We start from the raw sequence: 27504 nt of genomic DNA, 5'->3' as shown, positions 1-27504 counted from the left end.
AGTAGTTTATAAAGGTCCCCAAGTGATCTCAATGTGATATGCTAGGGTGAAAATCAAATTATGGAATCATCACAGTTGTGTACAGTTAAGCAAGATACACATACACATAACTCATTTAAGTTTAGAGATCCATGTGGAGGCACTGGGTTCAATCCTCAGTACCTCCTCTAGAAATAAATAAACAAACCTAATTATACCCCCTCCCCAAAGAACTAAAGATAAATAAATAAATAAACAAGCTAAATGATGATCAAAGAGCTGAAAGAAAATTAAAGTAAATAAAATAAAATGACTTAATAAAAAAAAGAAATCAGGGAGAATAAAGACATAATTTTTTCCCTCACCGAAGATCCCCTAAATCCTTCTTTAAAGACTTCCTTCACAAAAGAAATGGCTCAACTATAGTTATTTAATAATTTTTAAACTGACAAGGAAATCACATAATTTAAAGTATTCAGGTAAGAAATTCTTTTTACCTCTCTCGATTGGACATCGGCTTCATTTGTAATTGGGGGGTCAATCTTGTTGGGGTGTTGATGTTTTCACTGGGTTCCTCAGAGAAGTGGCCTCTCTAAAAAACAGATGGACCAGATTGCAGAAAAAACAAGATCAATCAGAAATCACCTCAAAGAATATTAAATCACTCTAAAGATGCCACTCTTTGCTATTTCTCTTATTTCAGAAGTTGCCTCCAAGCAGCTGTTTGGGGAAAACTATGAGATTGTTATTCACCCTTTTCTTCAGCTTGTGCTTAGACTTCCTCTTCTCTTTTGACCGTCCAGACTTTTTATGGGTGGCCACTGGCTGGCTACTTTTGTTGCTGGTGAGTCCATTCATGCGCTGACTCTTGCCTCCGATGATTCCTCGACATTTTTCAAAGCCACACTTACACAGTTGCTTTGAAGGGAAAAAGAATAATGCTTTTAGCCTGCAGTTGCATTTGCAAGTTCAAATAGATGCCTGAGCATCTGGACACCTAACAATAAGTTTGAATCAAGACGTTTTCATATAGAGGAAAATAACTGATTGAGAGTAAAATAAATATAAAAGTGTTCCTACTGTAGTAGAAAGGAAAGATTAAGCTTTGGGAAAACTTTACCAGAAAAGTTAAGAACTGACTGGAGACAAAAAAATGATTGAGCAGTCTCTTTCTAGAGTTCTGAAAGAATAACTGACACCTATGCACCCTAGATAAGTGGAGCAAAAAGTGAAAAACTATCTTCTCCAATGTACTTCTCATTACAAATCAGTAATGTTCACCGAAGGTCCATGTTATAAACCGCACTGTGACAAAATTCAAAGTCCTTTTTGAGTTTATTATTCTTACCTGTTTTTCAACATTGAAGGAATGAAAGTTGTAATCATAAGTGAGTTCAGTACCAGCTGGCATATCTTTGAGAGCATATAGCCCAATCCGGTATACTCCATTAACAGACCTAAGGAGAAAGGAATAAGTAGTTAAGAAATTCATAATACCATGCCTGAAAAACAGAAAAGCTAGTACACTGATTTCAAATTTGCTTTTGTTTCCGTATCCAATTACTCAAGTTTCCTGGCCAATCACTCTACCTTTAATCTCTCTTCTAGTCTATCCAGTCTTATGTCTTCTGGAAAACATGCTTTATGCTGTCATAGGTCTTAACTTTTCCTGCTTGGTGTATTCAAAGCCCTTCTAACACATGGCTTTAGTCTACTTACTAAATAAATTAAAATTATTTACTATGGATTACCTATAAAAATCTTCTAGTTCCTATTGATCTCCATCTTTCTCACCTGTACATGAGTATCTCTTTTGTTCTATTTTACCTAAGTTATTAATGATCTTTCATGTACTGTTCTTGATACTTTATATAATACCATATAATTATAGCTAATATTATTGAGTGCTTATTATAGTAATAACATTTTGTTATTACTATAACTTTTATTACTATAACTATTAACTTATTTAGTCCTCCCAACAACTGTATAAAAAAGGGTACTATTATTAGGTAGTTTTATAACACCCATTTTCTAAATGGAAGCTGAGGCACAGAGAGTGTTAAGAAATTTGCTGGAAGTCACATAGCTAATAACTGAGGGAATTAAGTTTCAAATCAAGGCAGGCTGGCTACAAAATCTTAACCATGGGGTTGGGGAGGGGGGTGGTAATAGCTCAGTGGTAGAACGTGTGCTTAGCAGGTCATACATAATAATATATAAGGTATCTGTGTCTTAGTTTGTTCACAGTCATTCAGCAATTAAATTGTATGAAAAACTAGGGCATTAAAACCCATGCCGTTTGAAGCCACAGCTTCTCTTCCTCCTGCCTTCCTGACAATGTAGACTACATCAAGGTTTAGCTTGGATACTACCTTATTAAATGTAAATTTCTCTAATATCTTCAAGTTTTGGCATTCTTTTTTCTAAATTCAGAAAGCATTTTTAGTCTTTATCAGTGGTTGGCAAACTATGGCAGACAAACTCCCCCCAGGTCTTTATAAATTTTTACTGGCATACAGCCATATCCTAAGATTGCTGACCCTTGGTCTATACCATAACATTTAAAATTTGATCATATAATGCACTGTATTAAAAATCTGGGGGGAAGGATAACTTACATATAGCTTGCTGAATGTTATTTACTTATACATCCGTGTAACCTCCCAGAAAGAAAGCTCCTCTCTTTCCCAGTCAGTGCCCTCCTCTAAAAGGACTGGCACTATTCTAATCTCTATCCCCATAAAGATTATAGTTTTGCTTGTTTTAAATTTCAAAATAATGGAATCATACAGAATACACTATATTATGTACAATTATATGCTTATCTTCTTTCATTCAGTGTTACACTGTATTGTAATATATCTTTACACTGCTGTGTAGTATTCCACTGTATGAATTTAGCACAGTTTATATACTTATTCTCATGCTGATAAACATTTGATAATTGTATGCAGTTTTTAGCTATTATTGAAATTTTTTTCTGTGGACATTATTATACCTTTTGAACATAGACACTCATTTATGTTGGGGATATACTTAAGAGTGGGGTTGCTGAATTACTGGGTATGTTTAGCTTTGGTAGGTACTGGCAAATATCTTTTGTTAAGTGGTTATACCAATTTACACTTCAACCAGCAGTAATACAACAGAGCATTCACATTGTGTTATACCTCTGCCAACACTTCAAATTGCCATTCTTTGATTGTAGCCATTTTGGAAGGTTATGTAGTGGTTTTTTTAACATGGCTTAATTAATATTTTTCTCTGATGATTAAAGTAATGTTTAAAATGATTATTGACCACTTTTATATTCTTTTTTCTGATGTGTCTATTCTTAAAAAATTGGACTGTCTCTTTTTAAATTGATTTTCAGATCCTGAATTTTATACAGAAGTTATATCTTTTGTCAGATAAACACATTGCAAATAACCTCTCCCCCATCTATGGCTTACTTTTACACTTAATGTTATCTTTTGATGAATAGAAACTATTAATTTTATCAATTCTTTTATTTTATAGTTAGTGTTATTTATGTCCTGTTTAAGATAACTTTACCTATCCCAAGTCTATGAAAATATTCTCTCATTTCCTTCCAGAAACTTGTTTCAATTGTGATATTCAGTTCTATTATTCACCTTAACTTTTGTATATGTATTGAGAGAGGAGCCTACTGACAGCATCATTTATTAAAAATCCACCCTTTCCTCACTAACTGACATTTATGGGTCTTTGCCTGGAGTTTCTCTTCTATTCCATTTGTCTATTAATCAATCCCAAACACCTACTGTTTTAGTGTACCTGTATAGTAAGTCTTGAAATTGGTACTTAAATCCTTAAATCTTGCTCTTCAAGGTATCTTGCCTTTTTTAGGTCTTCTGCAATTACATATATGTTTTAGAATCAGCTTGTCAATTTCCATATAAACTGGATTTTCACTGGATTTGAATGTATAGATAACCTGGTAAGACCTGACATCTCAAAAATATTAAGGATTCCAACCCATAAACATAGCATATTTCTCCAATAATTAAGGTTGTCTTTTTTCCCCCTGATAATATTTGGTGGTTTTCAGTACAGAGGTCCTACAAACTTTTATTAAATTTATTCCTAGGTATCTGATATTTTATGAAGTGGAAGAGAAGTGGTGATAGTGGAAATCCATATAGGAAGGTGTTCATATCCTATTTAAAAAAAATTGTGTTAAAACACATGTAACAAAGTTTATCATCTTAATCCTTTTAAAATGTACAGTTCAGTGGTATTAAATACACCCATATTGTTGTGTAGTCATTAGCACCATCATTGCCTTAACTCTTTCCATCTTGTAAAACCAGAACTTTTTATCTATTAAGCAGTAACTCCCATTCCCTCCTCCCTCCAGCCCCAGATGACCACCATTCTATTGTCTGTATTTTTTTTTAAACTTTATTACATTTGTGGGGGTGGTTGGTAATTAGATTTGTTTATCTTTTGATGGAGGTACTGGGGATTGAACCCAGGACGTTGGGCATGCTGAGCACGCACTCTACCGCTGAGCCATACCTACCCCCTTTGTATGATTTTGACTACTGTTAAGTATCTCCAGCATAATGTCCTCAAGGTCCATCTGTGTTGGAGCACACTGCAAAATTTCCTTCCTTCTAAAGGCTGAATAATAATTCTATTGAATGTAAACACTACATTTTGCTTGTTCATTCATCCATTATGGAAAGCTGGGTTGCTTCCAGATTTTAGCTACTATGAATGTTACTATAATATGGGGGTGCAGGTATTTCTTTTAGACTTTGCTTTCAATTCTCTGGGTTATATACTCCAAGAAGTAGAATTACTGGGTCATAGGGTAATTTTATATTTAATTATTTGAGGAATGTCCTTACCATTTCCAACAGTGGCTATATCATTTTATATCTCTGACAGAGCACAAGGTTCCAATTTCTCCACATCTTCATCAACACTGCTGTTTCTGTTATTTTGAAAGTAGCCATTCTGAGGGTATGAGGTGGTTTCTCATAGTTTTGATTTACATTTCTGTAATGATTAGCGATGCTGAGCACCTTTTTATGTGCTTATTTGCCATCTGTATATTTTCTTTTTTTTGTATTTTTTTTATTGTAGTATAGTCAGTTTACAATGTCATCTATTTCTGGTATACAGCACAGTGCTTCAGTCATATGCGAATATACATATATTCGCTTTCATATTCTTTCCATTTGTATATTTTCTTTGAAGAAAACATTCAAGTCCTTTGTCCATTTTTGACTGGGCTGTTTGCTTTTTTATCGTTGAGTTTTAAGGGTTCTACATATATTCTAGATATTAATATCCAATATATATGCCTTGCAAATATTTTCTCCCATTCTGTGGCTGCCTTTTCACTCTGTGGATAGTCTTTTGATGTACAAAAATTGAACACTTTTATCAAGTCCAATTTGTCTGTTTTTTGTTTACCTGTGCCTTTGGTGTCATATCCAAGAAATTATTGCCAAGTCCAATGTTGTGAAGCTTTTGCTCTAAGTTTTTCTTCTACAAAGTTTTGTTTTAGGTCTTACACTTAGATCCTTGATGAATTTGAGTTAATTTCTGTATATGGTGTTTGGTAAGGGACCAACTTCATACTTTTGCATGTGGATATTCAGTTTCCCTAGCACCATTTGTTGAAGATTATCCCTTTGCCATTGAATGGTCTTGGCATACTTGTAAAAAATCATTTGACCATATATATGATGATTTATTTCCAGGTTCTCTGTTCTATTTCATGGGTCTAAATGCCTGTCTTTAAGTGAATACTACACTTCTTTGATTACTATAGCTTTGTAGAAAGCTTTGAAATCAAAAAGTGTGACTCCTACAGTTTTGCTCTTCTTAAGGATTGTTTTGGTTATTTGGGGTCCCTCAAGATTCTATATGAATCTTAGGATGGGTTTTTTATCTCTGCATTAAAAAAAAAAGTCCTTGAGATTGTGAAAGGATTGCATTGAATTTGTAGATCGCTTTGGGTAATACTGACATTTTAACAATATTAAGTTTTCCAATCCATGAAAATGGCATGAGTTATCATTTGTTTATGTCTTTAATTTCTTTTAGCAATGTTTTACAGTTTTCATTATACAATTCTTTCACTTAATTCCTAAATAGTTTATTCTTTTTGATGCTACTGTAAAAGGAACTGTTTTTGTAATTTCCTTTTCAGATTGTTCACTATTTGTATATACAGATGTAACTGCAAAAGATCATACAATGGGCAAATAATTTTACTCTTCCTTTCCAAAGTCTTTTATATCTCTCACTTGTCTAATTATTCCAGCTAGAATTTCCAATACTATGGTGAACAGAAGTGGTGAAAGTAGGCATTCCTGTCTTGCTCCTCATCTTAGAGGAAAAGCTTTTAGTCTTTCACCACTGAGTATTATGTCTGCTGTGGGTTTTCATATATGGCTTTTGTTATGTTAATGTAGTCCTTCCATTCCTATTTTGTTGAGTATTTTTATCATGAAAGGGTACTGAATTTTGTCAAATGCTTTTTCTGTATCACACCAATTGAGATACGATGTGATTTTTTCCCCTTAATTTTATTGATGTGGTATACCACACTGATCAATTTGCATATGTTCAACCACCTTGCATTCCAGGATTAAATCCCACCTGGTCATTACACATAATCCTTTTAATAGGATGCTGAATTCTGTTTGCCAGTATTTTGTTGAGGATTTTTGCAACAATGTTGATAAGAGGTTTGTAGTTTTCTTGTAGGGTCTTCGTCAAGCTTTGGTATCAGGGTTATGCCAGCTTCACAGAATGAGTTAGGAAGTGTTTTCTTCTTTTCAAATTTTTGGAAAAGTTTGAGACGGGCCGGTATTAATTTGGTAGAATCCACCAGTAAATCAATCAGGTCAAGAGCCTTTTTTTTGGAGGGGAGATTTTTGATTAATGATCCAATAGCCTTACTAGTTAATAGGTCTATTCAGATTTTTTATTTCTTCATGATTTATTCTTTGGTTTTGGGTTTCTAGAAATGTGTTCACTTCAAGTAGGTTATCCAGTTTTTTGGTGTTCTATTGTTCATAGTACTTTTATCCTTTTTATTTCTGTTAAATGTGATAGTAATGGCCCCATTTTCATTTCACTTCTGAGTTTAGTAATTTGAATCTTTTTTCCTTAGTCCATCTAGCTAAAAGTTTGTTGATTTTGTTCATATTTTTTGAAGAACCAACTTTTGGTTTTACTGATTTTCTCTATTGTTTTCCTATTCTCTACTTCATTTATCACTGCTCTAATCTTTATTATTTCCTCCCTTTTGCTAGCTTTAGGTTTAGCTTGTTCTTTTTTCTAGGTCATTAGATTAAAAAGTTAGGTTTTCAATTTGAGCTTTTTAAAAAAAATTTTTGGGGGGGAGGAGGTAATTAGCTTTATTTTTAGAGGAGGTACTGGGGATTCAACTCAGCACCTTGTGCATGCTAAGCATGCACTCTACCACGAGCTATCTCCTCCTCCCATCTTTTTTGTTTTTTAGTGTAGGCATTTATAGCTATAAATTTCTCACTTAGCATTACTACCACTGCATCCCATAAATTCTGGTATGTTGTGTTATCATTTTCATTCATCTCTATTTTCTAATTCCTCTTGTGATTTCTTCTTTGACCAACTGATTGCTTAAAAGTATGTGAATTTCCACAGTTTCATGGATTTTCCAGTTTCCTTTATGTTATTGGTTTCTTACATTATCCTTAGTGTCAGAGAAGATACTGTCTATGATATATGTCTTTTAAAATCTATTGAGACTGAATTTGGGACCTAACATATAGTCTATCCCAGAAAATGTCCCATGTGCACTTGAGAAGAATGTAAATTCTGTTATTGTTGGGTGGAGTATTCTGTATATGTCTTTTAAATCAAGTTGGTTTATTGAGTTAAGTCCTCTACTCCATACTCATCATGTCTGGTTGTTCCATCCTTTATTTTGAATGAAGTATTGAAATATCCAATTATTATTGTAGAAATATTTCTCCCTTCAACTGTCAGTTTTTGCTTCATATATTTTGAGGTCCTGTCATTATGTATATAAATGTTTATAATTGTTATACCTTTTTGCTGTACTGAATCTTTTATTAAAACTTATGTTCTTCTTTGTCTCTTTTAAACTTTTGGGGTTTAAAGTCTATTTTGACTGATATAAGTACAGCCATTTTTGCTCTCTTTTGGTTATTATTTACATGGAATATCTTTTTCCATCCTTTCACTTTCAACCTGTTTGTGTCTTTGGGTCTCAAATGTGTCTCTTATAGACAGTATACAGTTGGATCATGTGTTTTTAATCTATTCTGCCAATCTTTTAAGAAAAATTGAGACATAATTGGCATATAACATTGTATTAGTTTCAGGTGTATAACAAAATGATTCAATATATGCATATATTGCAAAATGATCATCAATGAGTCTAGTTAACATTTATCACCACATATAGTATCAAACTGTTTTCTTGTCATGAGATCTTTATAATTCACTACTCTCTTAGCAAATTTCAAATATACAAAACAGTATTATTAACTATAGTTACCATGCTATGCCTTATATCCTCAGGTCTTATTTATTTTATTTGAACCACCTTCACTCATTCTGCCCAGCCTTCAAACCTGCACCTCTGGCAACCACTGATCTGTATCTAAGAGTTCAGTCCCAACCCTCCCCCTGCCCCACTAAGATTCTGCATATTAGTGAGATCATATGGTACCTGTCTTTCTGTCTGATTTATTTCATTTAGCATAATACCCTCAAGGTCCATCTATATTTTTGCAAATGGCAGGGTTTCCTTTATTTTTCCTTCTTTTACATCATGTTCATTTTATCAGTAGTTGTTTGCTGGTTTCTTTGAAGATTTCCTTCAATTTTATGACTAATATTCCATTGTATATATACACATTTTATCCATTCATCCACTGATTGATACTTGGGTTGTTTCCATGTCTTAGCTACTGTAAATGATGTTGCAATAAACATGGGGGTATAGATATCTTCTCAACTTACTGTTTCCATTTCCTTCAGATAAATACCCAGAAATGAAATTGCTGGATTGTATGGCAGTTCTAACCTCCCTATGTTGTTTTAAAGTGACTGCACCAATTTACATTCCCATCAACGGTGCAAGGTTTCCCTTTTCTCCATATCCTCATCAAAACTTGTTATTTCCTGTCATTATGATAACAGACATTCTCACAGGGATGAAGCGATATCTTGTGGTTTTGACTTGCATTTCCCTGATGACTGGTAATGTAAGCATCTTTTCATGTATCTGTTGGCTTTTATCTCATGTATCTTTTATGTCTTCTTTAAGAAGATGTCTATTCAGATCTTCTGCTTATATTTAATTGGATTTTTTTTGCCATTGATTTGTACGATTTCCTTATATATTTTTGATATTAACCCCTTACAAAATTTGCAAATATTTTCTCCCACTCTGTAGATTGCCTTTTCATTTTGATGGTTTCCTTTGCTAATACAGAAATATTTAGTTTGATGTAGTCTCATTTGTTTATTTCTGCCTTTATTGCCTTGCTTCTGGTGTTAAAACCAAAAAAAAAAAAAAATCATTGTCAAGACTGATGTCAAAACACTCCGTTTTTCTTATAGAAGTTTTATAGTTTTAAGTCTTATGTTCAAGGCTTTAATCCATTTTGAGTTGATTTTTGTGTATGTTGAAAGATACAGTCCAGTTTTCCCAACACCATTTATTGAAGAGACCATTACTGAAAAGACAATATACAAGACAACTGTATATTCTTGGCACTTCTGTCATAAATTAACTGACTAAACAAATGAATTTATTTCTGGGCTCTTTCATTCTGTTCCATTCATCTAAGTGTCTGTCAATACCATACTCTTTTGATTAATATAGCCTTGTAATATAGTTTGAAATCAGACAGTGTGATGTCTTCAACTTTGTTCTTCTTTCTCAAGACTGCTTTGGGTATTTGAGGTCTTTTGTGGTTTGACAAACTTTAGGATTATTTGTTCTATTTCTGTGAAAAATGCCATTGGAATTTTATTTTTATTGCATTGAATCTGTAGGATGCTTTGGGTAGTATGGACATTTAAACACTATTAATTCTTCAAATCTGTGAGCACAGAACACATTTTCATTTATTTGTGCCTTCTGCATTTCTCTCCCCAGTATCTTACAGTTTTCAGCATACAAGTCTTTCACCTTGGTTAAATGTATTCCTAGGTATTTTATATTTTTGATGCTATTGCATATGGGATTTTCTTTTTTTTTCCTGATAGTTATTAGTGTATAAAAACACAACTAATATTTTGATTTTGTATCCTGCAACTTTATTGAATTTGATTATCAGTTCTAAAAGTTTTTGGTGGAGTCTTTAGGGTTTTCTATACATGTCTTCTGCAAACAGACGGTTTTTATTTCCTCCTTTTTGATTTGGTTGCCTTTATTTTTTTCTTGTCTAACTGCTCTGGCTAGAATTTCCAGTATTATGTTGAATAAAAGTGGTAGGAGTGGGCATCCTTGTTTTGTTCTTATCTTTGAGAAAAAGCTTTCAGTCTTTTACCATTGAGTATGATGTTAGCTGTGGGCTTGTCATACACAGTCTTTATTATGTAGAAGTACATTGCTTTACCCATTTTTTTGATCGTTTTTTATCTTAAAAGGTGCTGAATTCCATTCTCTTTTGGAGAGTTTAACCCATTTATCACTAAATTATTGATAAGGAGGGAATTACTTCTGTCATTGTGCAATTTTTCTATATGCCCTTTAGCTTTTTGACCCTCACTGCCAGCATTCCTGTTCTCTATAGTATTTCGTTAATTTTTTGTAGTAAAATGTTTAAATTCCTTCCTAATTTCCTTTTGTGTATGTCTAAAGCCATTGCCTTTCTGGTTATCATGGGAATTACACTAAAGTTATAACACTGTAATTTTACTTACAGCAGTTTAACTTCAATAACATACAAAATCTCTGCTCCTTTACAGCTGTCTCTACTCCTTTCAGGTGTTGTCACAAAATTAAATCTTTATGCACTGTGTACGTAAAAATAACAATCCCTTTAGATGCATTAGTCTCTCAAACCATGCAGAAAGCAAAAGTATAGTTACAAACCACTGTTACAATAACTCTAGCTTTTATAATTGCCTGTGTGTTTACTTTTATTGAAATCTTTATTTCTCTACATGGTGCTGATACTGTCTAATATCCTTTCATTTCACTTTGAAGGAGACCATTCTAAATTTTTGCAGGGTAGGTCTAGTACTAGTACTCAAGAACACCCTCTGCATTCATTTATTGGGGAATGTTTTGATTTCTTCCTCACTTTCAAACAGTTTTGACACATATCAGAATCTTGGTTGATGTTTTCTTTTAGCATGTTGCATATATTGGCCTCCAAAGATTCTGAAAAGGAATCTGTAAACTTTCTTATTGAGATCTCTTGTACATGATGATTCTCATCTCTTAATGCTTCCAAGATTTGCTCTTTGTCTTTTGAAAGTCTGATTATATGTCCTGGTATGAGTCTCTTTTAGTTCATCTTATTTGGAGTTTGGTAAGCTTCATGGATATTTATATTCATGTCTTCTATGAAATCTGGGAAGTTTTCAACCATTATTTCTACCTCTGTCTGTCTTCTTCTGGGACATCCACAACACATATGCGTTGTTCTGCTTGATGGTATCACAAGGTCCCTTAGGGTTCTCTTTTCTTCAATCTTTTTCCTGTTTCTCAGGCATGATAATTTACATTGTCTCATCTTCAAGTTTACTAATTCTTTCTTCTGCCTGCCCAAACCTGTCTTTGAATCCGTCTAGTGAATTTTGCATTTCAATTACTATACTCTTCAGCTCTAGAATTTTTTTGTTTCTTTTTAGGCTTTCTATCTTTTCATTGATACTTCTATTTTGTTCAAATATCATTTTCATGACTTCACCTACATTTTTCTTTAGTTCTTTGAGAATCATTAAGGCAGCTGTTTGAAAATCTTTGTGTACTATATCTGCCATTAAGTCTATTTTAGAGACAGATTCTACTGAATTATTTTTTTCCTTTGAATGGGCCATACCTTCTTGTGTCTTTGTATTCCTTGTGATTTTCTGTTGAACACTGGACATTTCAATGTAATAATACGGTAACTATGGAAATCAAATTCTCCCCTTTCCTCAAGGTTTGCTGTTTGTTATTGTTTTTGTTTTTTTGATTGTTGTAGGCTGTCTGTGTGCCAAAGATCAGCCTGAGGTGTAAACTTTGCCCTATGTCTTTTCTGATCCTTTCCTTGGGTATACACAGTCACTTTTAATCTTTCCCCATATATGCAGTTGTTTTTGAATGCTGTAGTCTTTTATGTGTGTCCCAAAAGGGGAAAAGCAAAAAACTAGGAAGCGGGGGAAAAGAGGGCACCTTTAAAATCTCCTAAAAGTCACTTCAGCTGTAGAGAGAAGGATTTGCAACAATGGTGAAGGTACAATGGCTATCTGCCTCTTTATGTCTGCACCTCTCCAATCAGAAGCAGTAATCAGAGCATAGATCCCCAATATTTAGAGGACAGAGTCTTTTTCACCCACTCTAGATTCTGCAAGCTATGTGTAAGCTATTCTAGGAACACCTGCACAGCTGCCTGCCATACAGATGGAGGTAGGGGATAAGTAGCTGCTCCTGTGCTAAGAGCTCAAATTGACTGAAATGAACTGAAATTTAACATCTAAGCCTTCCTCTGGATGTTGCAAGCCTTTAACAGATTCCAGAGTTCCAAAATAGTTTTATCAGACAGATTCTGCTAGTGCAACTGTCTTAGAGTAGATAGATTTCTGGTGCTTCCTACTCCACCATTTTCTTAGGATCCTCTGCTATCCTGTTACCTTTTATGAATTATTTTTTAGATATATTTTTTCTTTCTCAACTAGATTCTCATCTATTTCACTTACTTTTATTTCTCATTGTGACAAATCCAGTGAGCAAATGGATGTAACAACATGTAACATAGTGCTTGGCATATGGTAAGCAGTCAATAAATATTAGGTTCCTTTCCTTTCTTTCTTTTCTTTCTTTTCTCTTTCTTTCTTTCTTTCTTTCTTTCTTTCTTTCTTTCTTTCTTTCTTTCTTTCTTTCTTCTTATCTGTCTGTCTGTCTGTCTGTTTATCTATTTATAATCTAACATGTACTCTTCTGGGAATGAGTAGTTAGGAGGAAGTGTGAAGAAACAGCATGAGCGTACTCTCTGCCTGGAGGATCTGGTATAATAGGGAACTGCCTGAGCTGCTTTGTGTAAACAGATTGAAATTGTGGAAAGATCAATCTTTTGTATGTCCTCAATGCCTTCTGCTCTGTCGGATTCTTAGCTTCACCTTCCCCTGCTTTCTTACCATTTCTGCATTTCACAATTTGGGTCACAGCTGTGGTTGATGAATCGGGCCTCATTTCCCATGCGGTAACTGTCAATTACCATCCCACTATCCAGGTTCAGACAATAGTGGTCACTGTGATTATGATACTGCTCAATCATCCTGTTCCTAAAGAGGAGGGAAATGATTGAAAGCCAATTAAAGCCAATTTCAAATGTTCCATTTTTCCATTCTAATCTGGTACCTTTGCCACTTTACTGGAGTATCATTTACTACTGTACCTGAACTCCTGTTCACTGACAACCTCCCCAAGGTATTCAATGATGAACTGTCCAGCTTTTAGGGGTTCTTTGGTTCTGATTCCCCATCCTTTTTCCTCAGCTCGGAATCGTTCTAGACATTGCACCCACTCATGCCTTTGTATCCTCTGGTTACAGCACTGCTCACCACAGGGGCAAGTGTTGGGGGAACACTCAGCAAAGATCATTCTAGGAAGAAAACGAATAATTACATATAAATTAACATTATACATGCCTTCATGAACCCATTTTTTGTTTTATAGGAATTTTAAAAATAAATGCATAAAATTAATTTTTATTTTAATAAGGTTAGATTGGTTAACAGGTAATAATGTATAAGTTCAAAAATTAACAATACTGAAAATTTCCAAGTCAAGTTGCAAACACGGATGCTTCTTGTATATTATTAACCTAAATTGCTCACTCAGGATCCTCGGTAAACACTGTCATATTTAGCTCTGTGCTAAGAATAAATGAACTGTAATCCATAAAGGAATTAATAATTTGATAATTATACTGTACTATTGCTTTGAAATAGCTCACAGCCATTTACAGATTGTTTTTAAAAGTTGTGGTAAAATAGGCATAAAATTGACATTGTAACATTTACCATTATAGCCATTTTTAAGTGTTCAGTACATTCACATTGTTGTTTTATAGAAAATTTACATTTCATTAGTGTAAATGACATATCCATATTGGAAATAACATTTTCAGACTATATGACTGCTGAACCTATAATCTCTAGTGAATAACAAGTAAAAACTTCTAGAGATAGTAGTTGAAAGTTGTTATGCATGTGTCTTCTCATTATTTTCTTTTTTTAAATTTCTAGATCTTTTATAGAAGACATTTAGTTTTGGTGTATAGTTTGGAATCCCAGTAAGGGTATTTAACATGATTAAAACAAAGAAGAATCAAGAATTCAAATAGATTCAAAATATCATGTTATATTTAAAAGCATAATTTACAAATCTTGTAAATAAAGTATTTAACACTCTACAATTTAAAGTACTTTCAGAGTTGTTTGATTTATTCTTCCAAAAACTATTATCTTTATCTACAGGGCAAACAGCGTACAGTGTTAAATCACATAAAGAAGCAGTAAGCAGAGAAAGTATCCACTGGATTGTTCTTCAATTTAAGGCAATCAGATTAACTTGTAAGGACACTGCCTTACTGTCAAATTCACCGCATTTATTCCTTCTTTTGCTGACTTCTTTGCTGCATGTATACTGTTAAATATCCCTCCTAAAAGTGTCCTCTTTTTTGGGCTTTCTTGATCTTTTATGATAATGGATTCTTCACCTCTCCAATAACAATTCCTGTCTTTTTTTTTTTTTTAACAGGAATCCTTTCCCCCACCCCCCCTACTTTCCATGGCACATTCCTTGCTCTTCTCTTCAGAAGGCTTATTTATTTTCATGGTTTTAATTGCAACCCTATTCATAATATACCACCTATACTTTCATCATACCTCATTAACACATACAACAATGAACTTTTGGTGGATAAAATAACTAAAACATAAAAAAGAACTAAAACATAAGTATAACAGAGTACTGAGATGAAAGAGAATTCAATTTCCAAAAACATCAGCCAGAGAACAATAATTCAGAGGTTGCTGAAAATTTGTGGTTTCTAGAGTTGATGGTATTGAAATATATTCCATTTGTTCTGATAAATAACCAAGATAAGTCCTTTAATTGTATAAAAATTAAAATGTGTTTCTATTCATTATCTGGAAAACAAAACTATAAACTTATTAAAATCTTAAAGTAGATGCTGCAAGCTAAGATGTGAAGTCTTAGATTAAGCAATATAAATTACCATTATCTTCAGCCAGATAACACCTTTGAAAAACTAGGTAATTTTTTTCCCCTTTAAATACAGAACTAGACTGCTGTTTCCCGCACATGGTAAGACTTAAGGTTAAACAGTCACTGAGAAATGTATAGTGTGATTGACTTAACTAGCTATGGAGGTCAGACCATTCCCTGTGAGTGGAAATGGGTTTTTACTTAGATGAAATGAATGTTTCCGCGATGAATCATGCCAGGTCAGGAAGGAATAAGTCTTAGAGGCAGAGGAGACGACTGTCCTGACTTTTTGGGACCAAGAATCTGAGGACCTAGGGTTCTACTAGAGCAGTAGGTGAAAGATCCTAGAGATTCTCACTGGTGGGTATGTGGAAGTGCACTGTACTCAATAAAGGAGAACAGATAGAGTATAATAGGGAGTTAGACAGGGACCCTGATGTTCAGTTTAGGGCCTGTGAACTCTGAGAGTAATCACTACTAGTGGCATTATAAATCTCACCAGGCAATATACTTTCATTTTCCCCTAAGTATTCAGTTTTTTTTATATACTATGTCTATTTCTGTGGAAAGCTGAGGGAATGTACTCTGTACATGCTGTGAGCAAATGGGTACAGGGTTAAAAAGTAGCTTGGAATGAATTATTAGGACTCTGCTTTAGGGAATGAGGAATGTTCTGAAGTAATGGGTTTGATATGGATGGCATACAGAAACAAGAACCCACAGGGAAGATTTGCAGAATTTAAAAACAATGTTGGTAATTCCTAAAGTTGTGAGAGAGGAGAACAAATTTTTAACATATTTATTTGAAGTAACTGTAAAAACTCATTATGTGCTTTAAAGATAGTCCTAAATCAAGTTTTCCTTGGGCTATGTGCAAGTGAGTACAGTTCTACATATAAGTCTTACCTAGATGTGGAAAGTGGACGCTGCAGATTGTTTAATTCCCCCACTCCTTCATATATTTACAGAACTTTGAATACAAGAGGAAAGACAAAGCCATCCTACATTTTAGGTAGCACCATTTAATTGAATCTTTACACGGGTTACTTTTAAATATATTAAGGAAGCACCCACTGAATAGCATATTTCAATTTTTCTTAGTTATTTGTGAATTTACCACATGCATGATGATATAGTATCACATTCTCATGACACAAAGTTGGCAGCATTGTATCTGAGGGTTTGTTTATTTCTTATTCAGGGTTAAGTTTTTTTTTTTTTTTGAACAATGGCAACATAATGAGAAAAGTAAATATGATACCCATACTACATGATTTAAGAGAATCAACATAATTATGTAAAGATAAATATTCAAAGACTAACTACTTATATAAGTAGTATGGTACAGTGGAAAGAACATGACTTGAATCAAACACATGTGGGTTCAAATTCTGTCTCTGTCACTTGTATTGTGTAATATAGAGCAATTTATTATCAATATTCTAGGTTCCTTCATCTATACAATGTAAAATTATCACCTACCTCCTTGGACTATTGTGAGAAAGAAAAAATAAGCAATGAGGCAGCAGCTATTATGATGATAATTTCAGAGACAATAAAATATCATATAAAAAGACACAGTAATGTTAGCATCTAAAGAAATGCACACATAAACAACCCTAAGGACATATCATACTTTCATATATTAAAATGAAATACTAAAGCACTAGAAATAAAGTTAGATGTTACTATTCAAAGAGGTGGAACTATGGGAAAATAAATATATTTATATATTGGTGGTAATTAACTCAATAATTTATGAGTTACTGGATAGTATATAGTAAGAATTATATATATGTTCATATAGTTCATACAGGTATTTTCTTTTGGGGATATTTCTTCTTTTGTGAATACACTCTAAGGGTAAAAAAAGGAATCTACACAGAGTTTCACAGTAGTGCCATTTTTAATAGCAAAACATTAAAAACAGCTTGAATGATGAACAACAGGAGAATGTTGTTCAAACACTGACATATCAACCTAAGAAGTATGAGCTCGTGGACTATAATGATCCATAAAAGTGCATATATTTGGGAGTGAAAAAAATTGGTGACAGAACCCCGACTATCTATACCACCAAGCTATTACTACTATGTACATCTGTGCGTATGTACAATGACAAGATGTAAATTTACAGTGATGTAGGTAAGGTAGAATTTCCCAACTGGCATGTTAAAGCAGAAACACTGATTCCCTCAGCCTAAAGAACAGTTGACTAGAGATCAAGACCAGGGAAGCAGTTTATTTGGCCAGGAAAGCTATCTAGAACAAGAAGCATTGATGTGAAGTTCACTGTTTCTTTTTTGCTGTAAATCTGCTTACGTTACTAAAACCAACAAATTCTATCTCTACTCCTTTGTAGACAATGTCTATTAGACATTTCCATTTTGAAATCTCAATGTCATTTAAAACTCAGTAGTCCCAGATCAAAATCATAATTTTTATTTCCACGCTAGTTAGATTCCATACTTCCAATCTATGACAATAGATTTACCATCTCTCACTAGCCTCGATGACTCAATCATCAGGTGTATATCTGCTATATGTTAACAGTTTATCAACTTAATTTCCCCCCATATATCATGGCCTTCTTTCTCACTGCCATCATTCTACTTTTACTCCCTCTTTATGGCTACCATATACTGAGATCTAAGATTTCTAGAACTGTGGTTAATACATTATAAACATTGTTTCATATAATCCTTATAACCCCCTGATAAGTAAGGTATTATTTTTATTAGAGGCGTTAAATAACTTTCCTCAGGTATCATAAGTAGTAAGAGAATTTAAACCTAGGTACATAAATCGTATTGTTTTTCTGTTACGCTATTTAGCCCATGTTATGGGCTGAGTATGTTCCCTCAAAATTCATAGTTAAAGCCCTAGCTCCCAATGTGATGATGATATTTGGAAGTAGGGCCTTTGGGAGGTAAGCAGGTTTATATAAGGTCACGAGGGTGGGAACCTCATAATGAGATTTGTGTCCTAGGAAGAGAGAGAGAAATTTCTCTCCATCACAAGCATGCACTGAGGAAAAGCCATGTGAGCATATAAGGAGAAGGCAGCTGTCTATAAGCCAGGAAAGTGGGCTCTCACCAGATACTGCATCTGCTGGCATTCTGATCTCGAATTCCCAGCCTCTAGAACTATGAGAAATTAATCTCTGTTGTTTAAGTCTAAGATATTTTGTAATAGTAGGCCAAGACAGTCCATTAATTAGGTTTTATATATCTTTGTACAACTTCTTGAGGGGAAATCAAAGAGCCTATTTAACCTTTCCCTCTAAGTAAAGTGTCTTATAGATCTTAAAAGCCTATGCTCATAGAGGAGTCAGTTTACTACAGTACCTGTTGAGGCAGTCATCCACACAGCCCTTTCTGGTGTCATCATCTGGCTTCTTACAGTTACAGGTGGTAGCCTCATAACCAGAAAGGGGTTTGACATCAACGTAGACATCTTGAGAGGGGATAGCAAAGAATAGTTTGTGAACATATAGGTTAATTTTTTTAAGTGCCAGGCTAAGAACAACATTGATGGTATAGAGGCAGAAAAAATAGCTCCCAAGTTACTCACTTGAACGAATTTTTTTATATAGTGGGACATCTGGTTTTTTGTAGAGCTAGAAGAAAAAAAAAATAGAAATATCTTGATACAGCATTCAACTTCAAGTGCCAGACAACAGCATCAATCACTAAAAATAGAGGAAATTATCCATGAACTCTGGTCATATAGAAATATTTACAAGACTTTCTGGGTTGGATACATTTGAGGGAAGCTCTTGGTATGATTACATTTTACCCAGAAATAAAAGGTTGCTTACTAGATCAGGGTAAGAGAAAACTAGATTCAACAGAAGAAATATTAAGTAGTCTAGAATACATTTTGAATTAGATGTATCTTCAGTATATTGCTGGACAAACTTAAATGAAAATCATATTGCAGATCAAAACTATTCATTTGGATAAACTGAGATTATATTTGACTCTCTGAAAAGAAAGGAAAATTTGTCCAGGGCTTGTTTAGATGGTCTGGGTAGATACATAAAATTAACAAGATGAGTACCCTGGCTTTTTCAGGGTGAATGTTGTAGGAAAATACATTTCACATTTTAATTAAGGCAATTAATTTAGTGAATAAAGGGGAGATGGCAGGCAGGATAATGGAGCTTTCACACTGCAATCAAGAATGCATTAAGAGCAAATATTAAGTACTGTATATAAAAAAGATTAACAAGTTTCTTCTGTATACCATGGGAAACTATATTCAATATCTTTGTAGTAACCTGTAATGAAAAAGAATATGAAAACTAATACATGTATGTTTATGTATGACTGAAATACTATGCTGTATACCAGAAATTGACACACTGTAAACTGACTATACTTTGATTTTTTAAAAAAATTTAAAAATACATATAAAAAGAATGCATTAGAAAAAAATATATTAGTTGTTCTGTGTTTTACCACAGAAGAGAGTATAAAAACAAATAAACAAAAAGCAACTTGGTTTAAGCTAGAGTGTATTAATCTATAAGAATAATCCCACCACCATTTCTCAGTGGGTAGAGAGTCAAAGCACTATCTCCTCCATAGGAACTCTCTGAGACAAATATCTAACATATTGATCCTCTTAGAACTCAAGAGAGGCCACCAGAGAAGAGAATGCAGAAGGGAATGTCCACTGCTTTTGGTTTTCCAAAATTAAACTTTGGTGGAATTTTGGCATATCTCAGGAGCTTATTTAGCTTATTTGCATGACTGCTTCTATTTCTCAGTCTTCAGTCGGGGGCTAGAGCTTAATACAAAAATTACTGGGGAAACTTTTCAATTAGGAAAGCAAGAGAGAAAAACAGCACTTTCCCATTTTTAGTTTCCAATATATTTAGAGATCTTTTAAAAGTACAAGAGTGTTAAACAGTCTCCCTGTTTCCTTTGGTAGAAGAATCTCTTTTGTACGTGAAAAATAAATTCCAAACTGATGGGAAGGAGCCAACAAAAATAAAGCTTGAAATTTCTTAGTGCTGCTGGCAGTACATCTAAATTCTCCTGAGACCTGCATCAAACAGGATTCTTACAGAACAAAATCTGTGCTACCAAAATAAAAGTCCAGAATAATAACAGAAGGTTGCCTAAGGAAGCAGGAACTTACTGCTATTTTGAAGTAAGAGTAAAGGCAAATAGGTCACATTAAATATGGATGCAAATTCATTTTTCTTAGTCTAACCTTCACAGGGATACTTCTCTATACTTCCTAAGATGAGAGCATAACGGAAGGCAGAGAAAAAGACTTGTATTCCCCTCTGCCCTCATTTACTACTTAAGACGAAACATAGTAAGAAAGGCCCGTACCTGATTATGTTTCCACTGCCAAAGAATATCATAGGGAAGCTGGAAATCAATTCTCTTTTGCCTTAAATATTTTCCTGAAACAAAAAAATACTATCAATTTCAATATCTATTCACACACAAAAAACCATATATCCCCAAGATTTAATATGCACTGACTAGAAAAATAGAGATTTAATTTTATGGGTTTTTCCATCACCAATTTTTAATTTTAGCTACCCTTTTCCACTGTGCACCATGTGGTATGTGCTAAAGATATTTTTTTAATTGAAATATAGTTGATATTTAGTATTATATAAGTTTCAGGTATACAGTGAAGTGATTAATATATATATTCTTTTCCATTATAGGTTTTACAAAATATTGTATATAGTTTCCTATGCTATACAGTAAATTCTTTTTATCTGTTTTATATAGTGGTGCGTATCTGTTAATCCCATACTCCTAATTTATACTCCCTTCCTTTTCCCCTTTGGTAACCACAAGTTTGTTTTCTACCTCTGTGAGTCTGTTCTGTTTTGTATTTTTTTTTTAAGGCCACACATATAAGTGATATCATATAATATTTGTCTTTCTCTGTCTGACTTTCTTCACTTAGTATGATAATCTCTAGGTCCATCCATGTTGCTATAAATGGCAACATTTCACTCTTCTTTTTTTTATGACCAAGTAATAGTCTATTATACATACACATCACATCTTCATTCATTCATCTGTTGATGGACACTGAGGTTGCTTCCATGTTATGATTCGATAGTAGCTTATATAAAACTAGCATAGCAAGTTTACTACCAAAAATACATAGGTCGTATACAAATGGCCAATAGGCAAATGAAAAAAATGCTCAATATCGCTATTATCAGAAGAATGCAAATCAAAACTACAATGAGGTATCACCTCACACCAATCAGAATGGCCATCATTCAAAAGTCCACAAACAATAAATGCTGTAGAGGCTGTGGAGAAAAGGGAACACTCCTACACTCTTGGTGGGAATGTAGTTTGGTGCAGCCATTATGGAAAACAATATGGAGATTCCTCAAAAAACTGAAAATAGACTCACATATGATCCAGCAATCCCACTTCTGGGCATATATCCACAGGGAACTCTAATTTGAAAAGATACATGCACCCCAGTGTTCATAGCAGCACTGTATACAATAGCCAAGACATGGAAGCAATCTAAATGTCCATCGACAGAAGACTAGATAAAGAAGTTGTGGTATATTTATACAATGGAATACTACTCAGCCATAAAAAGATTAAATAATGCCATTTGCAGCAACATGGATGGATCTAGAGATGGTCATTCTAAATGAAGCCATAAAGAGAGAGAAAAATACCATATAATATCACTCATATGTGGAATAAAAAAAAAAAGACACTAATGAACTCATCTACAAAACAGAAAAAGACTCAAAATCTTATGTAGTAAACAATCTTATGATTACTAGGGGAAATGGGACAGGAAGGGATAAATTTGGGAGTTTGAGATTTGCAAATGTTAGCTACTATATATAAAATTGATTTAAAAAACAAATTTATTGTATACAGCACAGGGAACTATATTCAATATACTGTAATAACCTTTAATGAAAAAGACTATGAAAACAAATATATGTATATGCATGACTGGGACATTGTACTGTACACAGGAAATTGACACACTGTAACTGACTATACTTCAGTTAAAAAAAAAGTACCTGTGACCATAATGTTCAAAGCATTGTAACTTCTTTTGCATTGGATGATCACTATAATTTTTGATAAATATATGCCTGATCAAAACAACGTAAATATAATACACATTTTCAAAGTTATAGCTCTATTAAGGCATAATTTACACACCATAATATCTAGCTTTTTAAAGTATTCTTTTCAGTGGGTTTTAGTGTACAGGATGGTTAATTTTATGTGTCAACTTGGCTAGGTCACAGTACCCAAATATTTGGTTAAATATTATTCTAGATGTGTCTGTAAAGGTATTTTTTAGATGAGATTAACACGTAAATCAAAAGAGTCTGAAGAGAGCAGAGTATCCTCTAAAATGTGGGTAGGATTCATCCAATCAGCTGAAGTCCTTAATAGAATAAAGACTGACCTCTACAGAGTGAATGCTGCCTTCAGACTCCTTGAGCTGCAACATCAGCTTTCTTAGTCTCCATGCTGTCAGCCTAACCTGCAGATTTTGGACTTGCCAGCCTCCACAACTGTGAGAGCCAAGTGCTTCAAATAAATCTTTCTCGCTACATATCTCATTGGCTGTTTCCTTAGAGATTTGTAATTAACATAATTAAAATTATTTCAGAACACTTTCATCATCTCCAAAAGAAACCTTGTAACCACTAGCAGTCACTCCCCATTCTCTCCTACCCCCAGTCACTGGAAACCATTAATCTACCTTGTATTTCTATGTACTTGCTTATTCTGGGCATTTCATATAGATGGAATCATAAAACATGTGGTATTTTGTGACTGTCTTCTTTCATATAACATGGTATTTTCATGATTCATCCATGTTGTTGCATTTCTCAGTACTTCATTTTTTATTATTGCTAAATAATATTCCATTGTGTGAATGTATCTCATTTTGTTTATCCATTTACTCACTGATGGAAACGTGGGTGCTTCTACCTTTTCGCTATTATGAACACTGCTGCTATGAACACGTGTATTTTTGTCTGGACATATGTTTTCAGTTCTTTTGGGTATATACTGAAGCAGCAGAACTTTGGGTCTTCTGGGAAATCTATGTTTAACTTTTTGAGGAACTGATAAAATACTTTCTAAAGAGGTTTATCCACTTCACATTCCTACCAGGAATATATGAAGGTTCCCATTTCTTTATACCCTTATCAATCCTTTAATTAAAGTCATCCCCATGAGTGTGAAGTGACAGCTCATTATGGCTTTGATTTCCATTTCCCTAATGACTAATGATGTTGAGCATCTTTTCATATGCTTATTGGCCACTTGTGTATCTTTTCTGAAGAAATATCCATTCGAATAATTTACTCATTTAAAAAATTGTGTTGTCTTTTTATTATTGAGTTATAACAGTTTTTCATATATATGGGTTTTGGGATACAAGTCTATTACTTGATATACAATTTGAAAATGATTTTCTCATTATGTGGGTTGTTTCAGTTTCTTGATGGTTTTCTTTGAAGCACAAATGTTTTAATATTGGTAAGTCCAGGAGGGAGGGTATATAGCTCAGTGGAAGAGCGCATGCTTAGCATGCACAAGGTCCAGTCCCCAGTACTTCCATTAAAAACAAATAAACAAACAATACTGATAAAGTCCAATCTGTCTCTTTTTTCTTTTGTTGTACATGATTATGGTGTTAGATATCTAAGAAATTATTATTTAATCCAAGGTCACGAAGATTTACTCCTATGTTTTCTTGAGACTTTTACAATTTTAGCTGTTATATTTAGATTGCTGATCCACTTTTAGTTAACTTTTTTATATGGTGCTAGACAGAGATCCAGCTTTATCTTTTTATATGTGTGTATCCAGTTATCACAGAAACCATCTTTCAAAAAGATCATGGTGTTCCTCATTGAACTGTTACGGCACTGTTGTCAAAAATCAACTGACAACAAATGTAAGAGTATAATATACATTTTGATAAATGAGTATTTATCATAAAAAGTAAAATTTTATTTGAAATAGATTTCTCTAATGAGACAAAGAGACCTAAATTCATTAAAAATTTGAAATATATTATTGAATAACTCCATTGATAAGATACATTAGTATTTCACTTATATAACTATTTTATTCACTTAACTAATACGGCAAAGATAGAGATGAACCCAGGTCTGGCTGACCCCAAGTCATGCTCTTTGTTTACACAATACTGGAAGTGAGCTGCTTAAAACAGTTGACTGGCCTCTCTCCCTATCTTGTCTAAAATATTATCTGAGCAACAAAATATCACTGTCCAGAAAAAAAAAATTCCATCTTGCAATAGCCTGATTTTAAGTCTTGTTTCATAGGAAAAAGACCCACTATTTGATAGTTTTGTCCACTATCTACTTACTTGCAGATCACTGAGTACAAGTTAGTCTTAATGAGAGACTGAAGTGGGGATTTAGAGAGAGGAAAATCTTTATTTAAATTAAGGGATTTCCATCCTCGACCTCTTAACCACTATTCATGCCAGATATGTGACAGAAATATTGGCATATCCATTATTCATTTCATCTCCCTTGGGATTAACTGACTATCACCCCCTTGACTAGTTAGAGCTTTTTTCCAAGACATGACTTAGCCAATTTCCCATCTAGGACAAAACCAGTGAGACCAAAATGCTTGTATTTTCCTTTAAATGAGACTTTTAAACTACTTCCTATCTTCAAAGTCTATTTATCATTAGCAGATTCTAGGAAATAGCTAAATCTGCTGAGAATCTGTTTCCACTGCTATGACCTCACTACTAAAAACAAAAGGTTCTTTTGAAAGAACTTTGGCACTAAGCCTAGAGAATATGGAACTTACTCTAACCTTCCTTAAATAGGCTCTAATAGAGTTACCTGAGAATTAAACCCTGTAATTCTACGTTGTAGTTAAACCACCCTCCAGCCACTCAACACAGAATAATTAAGGCAAACGAATCTTTACCGTAGAATTACACTGTTGGTACTGGGCCCTCTTGGGAGAAAAAAACAAATTAGATAATCATAAGACACAGAAGAGCCCCATAGTCAAGAGGGTCAAGAGTCATAGTTGAAGAGAATAACAGAAGTATGGGATCAATGTTTACAACACAAGTAAGCTGCTCTTGGAAAAAAAACTGTCATCTATATTTAATAACATCCTAATTTCTCCTCTTCTTTCATTTGTATAACCAATATTTGTTAAACTTCTATTATATACCAAGTACTGGAAAATCAAAGAAGAATAAGAAAAACAAATGATCCTGTGCTCCCAGAGTTTATGATCTAATAAGGGAGACAGATTAGCAAATGAGTAAACAAATAAAATAATTTTAGATTATAGAAAGAAATAAACAGGGTGCTGTGATATAAAATAAAGGTAAGAAGCATGTTTGGTAGGACAATCAGGAAGATAATTTTAAAGAAAATGATATTTAAGCTGATAATGACATTAAGCTCATCCTCAAAGGATGAGAAAAAACCAACCACGGGAGAAGTTCGATTAAGACCTTTTCAGGCATTTGTAATAATTAGCATGATGATCTTTTGGTACGAAAGAGCTTGGTATGTTCTAGAATCTGAAACAAGAACCAGAATGATACAATACAGTGAATAAGGGGAAGATGGGGACAGACAGATGCAGAATGATGAGCTAGTCATGAACCAGATCATTCTTAAAAGTCCGGGTAAGGAGTTTATAGTTTACTCTGACGACAAGCCACTGAAAGGTTTTAAGTATGATTTAGTTTAAGTTATTAAATCATTTCTTTTTTTACTATGTGAAGAGTGGTTTGGAAGGGAGCAAGAATAGGTGAACAGATCTGTTAGAAGGCTATTGCAATAGTCCAAGCAAAAGATAATAGCGGCACAGATGTGAATGATGGCAGTGGAATTTGAAGAGAGGCAGGATACATTCCAAGGATGGAAATAAAAGAATTTGGTGGATGGACTGGATGAGGTGTTGGAACAATGAGAGAAATCCAGGACAACTTATAGGTATCCTTTACTTATCTGATAAGCTGGACAGCAGGATCCTGGAAAGTATTATTATCAAAATGCTAAACAAAGACTTGACATATTCTCCAACAATAAATAGAAAGATAAATCTTGCTCAATTTTCAAGCATATAAATGATCAGGAAAAGCAGTGGGTTCTCTTCCTTTGATTATTACTTATCTATAAATCATCTCCCTTTGAACACAGAAAACATTTGAAACTGAACTAATGAATAGCTGAGTTTTCTTAGATGACATATTTAGAGAATCAAATGCTACAGATAAAGTGTTGGTTATTGAAACTCCAGTGAATAAGATTTACTTCACTTTGACTCCTAGATGGTAAGAGAATTTGCAAAATTCTTCAGAGTGAATATAAATTAAATGGTCTGACCTCAAATGGAGATGTAGAAATAATAAGAGCACAAAGACATTTCACACAAATTCAAGAAATAACATTTTTTTTTCTCAGCAATATACTATATATACTGAGTACTCACCAACATGAATGGGGGCTGGGAATAATCCATACTCATGTTCTCCTGGAGTGTATTCCAGCTTCTCTTTCTTTAATTGGATCAATCGGCTCTTTGGGCTATGATCAGAAAAGAATGAAAAACAGAGGCAGTGTAATTTCCTCTTGTGGTCAAATACAGAAAACAAATCATTGTATCAAGAGTATTTGTTTTAATGGTGATCCTTTTGTAATGTACAGAAATAGCAAATCACTATGGTGTGTGTGAACTAACGTAGTACTGTAGGTCATTTTACCTCAATTAAAAAAAAATGCAATACTATTTTGAGTTAAAAATCACTTTTATAAACACAAAAAGGAATGAACTTGGCTTCATGGTAATTTATGCAAAAATACTGGGGAGCTTTCGTTAACAATTTAAAAATGCTAATGTAATTCAATTGAGCTATAGATGGGATTTCATAAAGTACAAAAACTCCAAATTCACAATTTAGAATGTAATTTAAGAAAAGTCTATCTACAAAATAAAAGTATGTTGTTTTTCTATAATTTTGAACCCAAACTACTCATTTCTTGTCAGTCTCCT

At 33.6% G+C, this 27504-nt stretch overlaps 1 protein-coding gene across 6 annotated transcripts in view; it reads right to left on the bottom strand.

The window, feature by feature from the left end:
- ASH1L (ASH1 like histone lysine methyltransferase) overlaps nucleotides 1–27504 on the bottom strand; it is a 152408-nt gene that overhangs the window by 19748 nt on the left and 105156 nt on the right. For all 6 annotated transcript variants that reach the window (XM_032464077.1, XM_032464076.1, XM_032464078.1 and 3 more), the window contains 9 exons: nucleotides 26944–27038; nucleotides 20788–20861; nucleotides 19013–19058; nucleotides 18787–18895; nucleotides 13602–13808; nucleotides 13342–13488; nucleotides 1328–1436; nucleotides 733–897; nucleotides 477–571 (listed from right to left, as the gene is read on the bottom strand). In XM_032464077.1, the coding sequence (XP_032319968.1) occupies nucleotides 477–571; nucleotides 733–897; nucleotides 1328–1436; nucleotides 13342–13488; nucleotides 13602–13808; nucleotides 18787–18895; nucleotides 19013–19058; nucleotides 20788–20861; nucleotides 26944–27038 (1047 nt within the window). The remainder of the gene's footprint in view (nucleotides 1–476; nucleotides 572–732; nucleotides 898–1327; nucleotides 1437–13341; nucleotides 13489–13601; nucleotides 13809–18786; nucleotides 18896–19012; nucleotides 19059–20787; nucleotides 20862–26943; nucleotides 27039–27504) is intronic.

The sequence above is a fragment of the Camelus ferus genome, chromosome 21 (genome assembly GCF_009834535.1).
Source record: "Camelus ferus isolate YT-003-E chromosome 21, BCGSAC_Cfer_1.0, whole genome shotgun sequence".
NCBI lineage: Eukaryota > Metazoa > Chordata > Mammalia > Artiodactyla > Camelidae > Camelus > Camelus ferus.
Note: the sequence above shows the minus strand (reverse complement) of the source record. Positions and strands in the feature narration are given on the sequence as shown.